Here is a 9,526-nt window from a genome sequence, read left to right on the forward strand (position 1 = left end):
TCTCAATACAATTTGTATAAATATGATCCCACATAGTCCACTCAAAAATAAATAAAATGTCATTTAATAAAATATAAACATTTCTGAAACATGTGAAGAGCCTTATTTAAGGGCTCATAAACTACGGCCATATTTGGACTTCCTGAATGGAGCGTTTTGCGTTTCGTCTGTAGTCTCGTCAGTGCTGTGTGTGTGACTTTTTGTGTAATGTATGTATGCTTCAAACTACTGTACAACAACTGAATGTGCACCCTATTAAAACTGCTATTGAAACTGACGACATGTGTTCGCCTTGCATTTAAGCTTTTTTTTCTCTTTTTGGTCACATATTTCTTTCCCTCTTCGACAACCACGTGCTAAAAAAAAAAAGTTGTCAATTTCTTTATAGAAAGATAATACAAAAAATACAAATGATAAATACAACTCAGTTCAGGATTTTTTTTGTCGTGCTTCAGACATTTGTTGTGCGCCGAGAGGGTGAATGTGAGTATGTTTATTTTTATTTTTATGCAAGAGCATACAGAAGGCTTTGATGCAGCCTCTCAACTGCAGAGAATGGTTGAGGAAATGTTAGTTATTACAAAAATGGCCAGCATGTAGCAGCAGAGCAAAAGAGATCATTCTCTGCCATGTTGAAAAAAGCTCATTTACCCACAGTTCTATGCAGATTTGTGAATAATGATGAAACTAATCTATATTGTAATGCTAATTGCTGCAAAACAGATACAAATATATTTTTTTTCCTGATGAAAGAAGAGACTCTAATCTTTTTTTGGGTAGGTTAAATGTTTTTATAGCAATAGAACACAATATTCTGTGGGCCTTGCAAAATCTGTCAAAATCCAGTAAAACAGCCATGAGCAAATGGAATTGCTTCAGTCAAAATGGCTGGGACTGAATAAGTTAAGTGGGTTGGAGAACTGGCGATGAGACACTGCAAAAACTAGATGAAACACAAAGCATTGCTGAACCAAAAGTAGCTGTGAAATGCAAATGGCAGAGCAGATATGAAAGACCAAGTAAAAATGAAAGAATGTCAAAAGGACAGAGCATATTCTAAAACCTGGGGGTATCCCAGTTCACTTTTAGCCATGCTCAGAGCCTGAGATAACAGTCACAGAAAACACAGAGTAAAACAACCAAAACCCAACAAAACGAAAGCTCATGAGACAGTGATTCAAAATATGTTAACGTATATTGTTTCAGGTACCAGAGAAATGTCTCAGTCTCTCCCCAAGCAGAAGAAAAAGGCCCAGCAGTATAAAGGCCAAAAGAAAAGTGAGTATTTTTTTTTTGACTAATGCTTTTTAATGTTTTACTTTTCTGTTTGCATATATTTCTTCTGGTTTGTATGGTTAGGTTTGGCTAAAATTGTAGGTTGTAGTGTATGCGTTAAGTGATTTATTATAGTGTGCTAGATGTGCAGCTTGAGCAAATCAGCAATAATCATATTTTAAAAAGGCGTCAAGGAATTCAGAGCCTTGTCCTCCATTTCTGAGGTATATTGGACTTTGTGTGCGTTTGAGTTTATATGACATACAAGATTGTCTGCCCAAACCGGTTTTCAGATCTCATTAATCGGGACAAATTCAATATAAACATAATTCATACCACATGATATAATTATGGGAAACATGCTAAAGCTGCTGCCCTCGTGACCCGACCTCGGATCACGGATGGATGGATAAAATAATCTATAGTTTGTCATCCACGGTTACGAAGGTACAGAAGCAGCCCAATTATTTATGTGTGTACAAGACCTGATGCTACAATCAAGACAAGGTATCAGGTTTACCTGTTAGACATTATTAAACACTACACAAAAGGGAGAGAAGACACTCAGTTCAAGTTAGACAGCTTGCAAGGAGAGAGGAGAGGAACTGACTCATACAACTCACTACTGCACTCTCTAAAGAACCTCTCCTCATTCTCTCTTTTTATAGTTTTTACGCCCCTAGTTACATGGGTGTTCCTACTCTACAGGGGGTGGGGGAACAAAGCATAGTTTGACCACAGTGTACTTGTTTATGTGTGTGCATGTGAGTGGAAGATTGCTGAGTAAATGTGTGGTCAAGTTTGCAATCATTTCTTAACAGACAACAGGCGCGCCTTAGCAGACTGGCTCTAAACATTCTGCTGGGTTAGATGTTCTTATTCTTGTGCTTTATGAGTCTTCTCCTGTTAATCAGCTGTTAGATACGGCTGCCCTACTCTAGCCATGCTATGTGGATGTGAGTGTGGGAGCAGAGCAAAGCATCCTTTATTGCAAACAGAAGCAATTCTTCATTGCAGCAAATGTATTTACAATTATTCCTGCATTTCCCTCCTGTTAATCCTACGTTTGCACAAATCCATATCACTTCTGTTAGATTTTCGACAGTAGGATCATTTAAAACATTCCAATATCATGTATTGTTTAATAGGCAAAATATTACATCATAGAGCATAACATAATGTTTTTTCTTTCCATCATAAAAAACATATTAGTGGAATAATCATCAGCACAACAATATAATCCAAAGTGTTGTCCTTCGAATGCAATCAACGTGTTGTTGCTCTAATGCAGAGGTGGGCATCGAGGGCCGGAGTCCTGCAGGTTTTGCATGTTGCCCTTCTCCAACAGAGCTGATATATGATCAGCTCATCAGCAAACTCTGCATAAGCCTGATAACGATCCTGTTGATTGGAATCAGCTTGCGTTGGAAGTGAGAAACCTCCAAAACCTGCAGGACTCCGGCCCTCGAGGACCGAGATTGCCCACCTCTGCTCTAACGTGTGTGTGTGTGTGTGTGTGTGTGTGTGTACATTGTCCAATGTTCGTAATCCAGTATGCCCAGTAGTCCCGTATGTAATATTCAGTGTTAGAAGTTCAGCCAGCTGTCTCTCTTCCCCTTCAAGATGGCCCCAAAAACAAAAATAAAAACAAAAGACAGCCCCGAATGAGTCCGATCGCATCATACCCAAAGGGACTCATTGTCTGCTTGATTTGTCCCTTCTGACACTTCCAGCACAATGGACATGCCCTAGACTACACAGCGGTTGGGGAACCTTGTTGGGAGCAGACTGAATGTGCTTCTATCCTCCTCACTGATTGACTTGGTCAGACTTTTCTCCACAGCTAGACACACTGCTTGTTTTCCTTTTCTCTGACCTTGATTCGATCAGGCTTCGCTCTGTAATCAGACAGGCTGTTAGCCAATGGTACCTGTTGTGCCGTGCAACAGGTGAATCCAGGAGGGTCGTTCGGCGATCTTCAAAGCCTTTGGGGTCGTCAAGAACACTTACAAGGACCTTCCCACCTTGGGATGAACCTTATTATCAAAACCCAGTCACAACCCTTGATGGGAGGTTGGTCCTCCTGCAGAGGCAGAGAGTTGTCTGGTGTTTGATTAAACATTGTCACTTCCTTGCCATTTATCAATCTCCTCATATAATCACCTAAATCAATTTATTTCATCTGCTCGGCTTAACAGGTTATTTACAATATGCAAATTATATATTCTACCACACAACATTTAAAATGGGCGTAACTGCCTTGTTCCTTTTACAATTCTCCAAACTATCTGACCACACTTGCCTTGTCTTGGTCATGTATTTATTTTATTTTATTTATTTATTTTTTCTTAACAATGTGACTTACAAAGTGACTTTCATTCGTTACTCCAAATAACTAGTATGCCATATAGCGATATGATATATTTACACATATTACACATATTATACATATTACACATATTGCTTTTGCTATAATAATAACATCCAAGTGTTTTTGCTAGAACAATTTCAACTAATTTAAACATTTTATCAGTACTTGGTAATATTCAGGTTGTATTACTTTTGCACAACTTGATACATACTGGATTTACAATCAAGTCACTCCAAATATGCGCTGCGTGCATTTTGTAGCTGGAAGAATCGGTTTGGAGACCATCGCGTTTATTTTTAATCTTCAAATTTTAGATTTTATAGCTCATATATGATTTCAATTTCAACCCGCTTAAAAGAGCATAAAATGAAAATTTTTGGTGATATTCTGTTTATTCGTGATGCGTCCGAGTGGTGTGTCTCTTTCATAGACGTGACGACATCGAGGAGTGATCAAAACATTTAGCTATTAATTAATATATTAATACATTAGCCTACATTATTACATACATTTCACAGCTTTTATATATATCCGACTTGCTGTTGTGTCACTCTGGGGAGCTGCAGGTGCAGCACGGCTGCTCGCGTTGAGTTTCTCCCTGGTGAAATGTGCAGTGCATACATTCATTTACATGAAAGTAGAAATAGACTCGTCAAAGAAAGAGATTCCGGAATTGAAGATTAGCTTGATTTGGATTACAAACCTTCGTTGCAGTGTTTACCGATGATGGTGTTGTGCCAGACGTAATTTGCTTCTACTATACAATAAGGTAGGATGCCGTGTAGGCTGCCTTCGCTTGTCGACACTGGACAGGCACGCGCAAACACAGTGGCATGTAAAGCGTCAATACAAAATGTATTGTAGTTGATTAAAAAAAGCCTTTTTAATTTAACAATTACTCGTGATTAATCACAATTCTAAGATGTGATTAATCTGATTAAAACATTTAAATGAATCGTTTGACAGCTCTTTTTACAGTTGAAGTGATCCGTGTGTAATGAGCGCCTGGTGACTGACCAGAGTTTGGCTTGATGTTTAGAGCGGAAGATTCCAGTTGGTCGGCGGCCCTTCAGTCAGTCAGGCAGGAGGAGAAGCTTATCAGGGGATGAAGAGCAGAGTCCACCTTTTTATCATGTCGAGGGGCCAACTCCTCTCCAGCTCCGAACTCACCTCCACCAAACCCATAAATCAGGTAACATCACACTAATCGCTGCAATGGACACCCTCCTTTTTAATGTTCATATGACTTGGTATTTTGAGCATGCTCAGATGAATAAAAATGTTGATTGGACATAAGTAGTATAAGTATAAGACAGTAGTATATAAGTGATCCGTGGTCAGTTCGGATCAGGCCCCACGGTTCGGACCACGCACGATCCACGGATTGGTTGGTGAGGGAAAAACAACAAAGTGCACATTCACAGTGGCTGCTCGCCTGGTGGGGTGGGCCTGTTGGTTGCGTCTGTGGACCAATTTACTAATTCCAAAGATGAACTGAGAGAGGAGTGTGCAGACAAGTCTGTGATTGATGGATAACAATATGAATCAATGACTATCATAATCAATGCATATGACTGATGAGTTTAGTAGGAATTCGATGGGGACGGGTTACTAATAAGCCATGGCTTCTACTCGTTAGCCCTTCTTTCAGATGTTCACGTTGCAAATGATGTGATCAATGTAACCTGTTGTAATAATGTGTCCGAAAAGGAAAAATGAATAAAGACAAAACAAAACTTTAGCGACTGCGTTGCTACTTGCTAGCTTCGTCTAGCGGCGCCTTAAAATGGTCATACAAGCAGCGGTGGGAAGTGATCTCCAATTCCAGTCAACTAAATGACTAATTGACTACAGTACATTCTAAATAGCAATATTAGATATGTTACACTAATTAAAAAAAACTAAAACTTACCTTGCTTTGGGACGCTTTGCGTAGGTCTGATTATTGGTAATGTGTGCATCATTGACGACTTATTGCTTGTGATATTTCATTTCCATTTTGCAGTAATTGCAAGCTTTATTTTTGTCATTATTTTGTGAATGATCCCAAACTTAGGACAGCCTGTTTTGTTTTGGGGAGTGACGGGATTCTTCAGCCATTGCAACCGTCTGCATAAAAGGTCCGTGTGAAACATGGCGCAAACATGGTTCTGGCAAAGCGTTGACGCAGATTATTTCAGTCGACATATTTTTAACTCATTTGCTCCCAAAAACGTATAAACACGTTCTATTTCAAATATTGCCATGGTCCCCAAAACGTATTTACAGTATACAGTTTTTTTTTTTAAATGTTTTTTTATGCTACGGCTTACAGAAGGCTTCGATGCAGCCTCTCAACTGCAGAGAACGGTTGAAGAAATGATAGTTACTACAAAAACGGCCAGCAGGTGGCAACAGACTATAAGAGATCATCCAGAGCCATGTTGCAACAAGCTCTTTTCCCCAGTTTTTTCAACAGGTTTGTGAATGAAACTTAGCTATATTCTAATGGTAATTGCTGCAAAATGGAAACAAGATACTAATATACTTTTTTTCCCCCTGAAGAACGAAGAGACTCTAATCTTTCTTTGGGTAGGTTCCATGTTTTTATAGCAATAGAACACAATATTCTATGGGCCTTGCAAAATCTGTCAAAATCCAGTAAAAAAGACTGGACCGAATGCGGTTGCTTCAGTGAAAATGGCTGGGAGTGAATAAGTTAAGTGGGTTGAAGACAGTGGAAAAACTACATGAAACACAAACTATTGCTAAACCAAAAGTAGCTGTGAAAAGCAAATAACAGAGCAGATATGAAAGACCAAGTGCAAATAAAAGAATGTCAAAAGACAGAGCATATTCCAAAACCTGGGGGTATCCCACCTTAGAATAAGTTAACTGAAGCCAAAGACTACAGGGGTGTGACAATTTTTTTGTCATTGTCTTGCAGACTCACTCCGAATGAAGGAGGAGATGATCGAGGCGGATGAGTTCAACTTTTCCCAGGGCACCTCCGATCAGGAGAGTAATGGCTCAGGCACATTCTACATTAAACAGGAACCCTAACCTCTGGGGTTCAAACCAGGACAAACAGGAGAAGGATTGTTCACTGCAGGAATTATTACTCTTAGAGGCACATATTTCCAATGGAGAAGTAAGGTACCGAAGAGAACATGGTCAGTTCCACATCTCTTGATAAAAATATGGGTATCCTCCGCAATCATTTCCATATGTGTATAGATTACAGATGTTATGATCTCCTTTCTCCTGTCTGAAGATTCAACTAAGCTATTTTTTATATGAACAATAAACAACCTTTTTTCTATGTCTACGCCATGTCAATTTCAGCTGTCCCAGGCCTGCATAAAATGTGCTAACTATGTATTGAGGTGGGTCTTTTTTGTTGTTTTTCTTACACATTACGTAGCCCCTGAACACAGAAATTCTAAATTTGCCTGAGAAGCTGACATAAAGGGGAGGCAATTATTTAATGTAATGTTTCTTCTTTGTTTTCTCTTTCCTTTCTTTTTTTTTTTTACGCAGAACGTAGTTGAAATAGTACTTGAATTGTTTCATGTGTTTTTGTCTTCATGTAGTTTTTACACCTTGCTTTTGTTGACTTTGTGGTGAAACCCTAAATGTAAATTAAAGTGATTATTTTGTATTATTAGGTGGAGAACGTTTAACAAGTTAAAAGTATATGTATTAAGTTTTTTTTTAAATGTAATTGAGTCCTTTAAAGTACTGCAAATGCTGCGTAAAATTGCTCACAATGCTTATGAAGTAATTCCTTTATTCACAAGGGCCCGGTTGTTCAAAACTCGGTTATATCTTTAACCACTGGTTAAGTAGATTTAACCGACCGTTAACTTTAACGGCACTGTCATCTTGTTGTTCAAAACGCTTGTTAACATTAACCGGCTGTCAACTTGCTGTTAAACTTAACACACATAAAGACCGCCGCTAACTTTTTAACAGTGTGGTTAACTCTGCGTTCGTGGCTAATGCCGCCTTCATGATGTCCGTTGAGCGCAAGAAAAAGAGTGTCTATTGAGGGCTTAACTTTGACATTGGTGATTATTCTAATGAAGTTATACACACGCTACAACTAAGCAGTAATACAATGCCGTCTCATGAGTTAAAAGAGAAATAATTCAAAAAAAAATTTTAAGATGAGTTCTAAAAATGGATACAGAGGGGGCTCGCCCAACATTTAGTGGGAGGTGATTCCAAAGAGAAGTTACCCTATGATGTTTCTTGTTTGCTTTGACGTCAATACAGACAACAACACTGTGGATAGCGGCTAATTATTTACGTTCAATTTATTTAAATTTAATATAATAATTATTATTATTTTAAAACAATAATTACAGATATTAGATGAAGAATACACACATATTAGAAGTATGTAAAATTGTAAATACAAAAACAAGACAAATAATTAAATTCTATCAAAATATTACACAAAAATTACAAATCAGTAAGACAAAAAAACGTACAAAAATATGAGAAACAAAAGCAAACAAAAACATGCAATATTTTATGCTACAAAAATAATGGCAAAAATATAACAAATCTAAAGTATTCACTGAAAATATACACCGTAGAAAACATGAATTATAATGAATTAAAAAACAAAATAAAAATAAATTATTTAACAAAAACTCCTAAATTGCTTTAACCATTGATTGAATAACGTTTGTTTGGTTGGTCGTTTGGATAGTATCCATTTCTTTCGCCGACCCAGAAGTAAACAAAAAGAGGAATTGTGGGATATAACTGTGCTAACCAGTGCTGTAAATGGCACGGTTAACTTTGACGGTGCGGTTAACTAAAAGCATGACTAACCATGTAACAGTGGTTAAAATAACAGAGAATCAAACAACCGGGCCCAAAAGTTTTCAGAGCCACATGTATTTCTAATTCAGCCGTTAACTACAAAAAAATCTTGTGAAATATTTACAATATTCATGTTTCACTAATAGTCTGGTAGTCAGAGAAGACCAGTCTTAGTAATTGGAAGCTGCAATGGAATGTGTCACAATCAAGTGATTGTTACAGAATTAAAAACATCCAGCTTTTTGTGACATTGAATTCCTTTTATTGTAAAATAGATTATTTCTTAACTGTTGGGACGCAACCATTTTATAGCAGTAGAACAGCAATAGACAAAAGTTTTATGAAAAGATTAATGATGTCAGTAATTGAAATACCACCTCGTAATTAACATAGCATAGATTAGCCAGCGGATTTCTTAAAATCATCAATCCATAGGGATGAGTTGTAGTTAATCTGTCCAATAACATTAATATACATTGACATTTACAAATATATTGACAGTACAGGCCAAAAGTATGGACACACCTTCTCATGCAATGCATTTACTTTATTTTCATGACTGGTTACTTTGTAGATTCTCACTGAAGGCATCAGAACTATGAATAAACACATGTAGAGTTATGTACTTAAAAAAAAAAAAAAGTGAAATATTGAAAACATGTTTTAGATTATAGATTCTTCAAAATAGTCCTTTGCTCTAATTGCTTTTTTGCATATTCACGGTATTTTTACCTCTGGGAACTCCTTAAAGTCTTTTGGAAAACCCTTTCAGGTGACTACCTTTTGAAGCTCATCGAGAGAATGCCAAGAGTGTGGAAGAAAGTAATCAGAGAAAAGGGTTGCTATTTATGTATTTACTTATTTTAATATTTTCTCTTATTTTTATTTTTATTTTTTTATTTTTACATAATTCCATGTGTTTGTTATTTGTCATAGTAGTCGTCATAGTTTTCATGCCTTCAGTGAGACTCTACTGTACAAGGTACAGTCATGAAAATAAAGCAAATGTATTGAATGAGAAGGTGTGTCTTAACTTTTGGCCTGTACTGTGTATTTATATAAGTT

General features: G+C 37.2%; 1 protein-coding gene across 1 annotated transcript in view; it reads left to right on the plus strand.

The window, feature by feature from the left end:
- Positions 1–8,709, plus strand: part of mbtd1 (mbt domain containing 1) — a 79,731-nt gene extending 71,022 nt beyond the window's left edge. The window contains exons 15-17 of the mRNA XM_077550731.1: positions 1,207–1,278; positions 4,686–4,838; positions 6,573–8,709. Of these exons, the coding sequence (XP_077406857.1) occupies positions 1,207–1,278; positions 4,686–4,838; positions 6,573–6,688 (341 nt within the window). The 3' untranslated portion in view covers positions 6,689–8,709. The remainder of the gene's footprint in view (positions 1–1,206; positions 1,279–4,685; positions 4,839–6,572) is intronic.
- Positions 8,710–9,526: the final 817 nt, after the last annotated feature.

This window comes from Vanacampus margaritifer, chromosome 18 (genome assembly GCF_051991255.1).
Source record: "Vanacampus margaritifer isolate UIUO_Vmar chromosome 18, RoL_Vmar_1.0, whole genome shotgun sequence".
In the NCBI taxonomy this organism is placed as follows: domain Eukaryota; kingdom Metazoa; phylum Chordata; class Actinopteri; order Syngnathiformes; family Syngnathidae; genus Vanacampus; species Vanacampus margaritifer.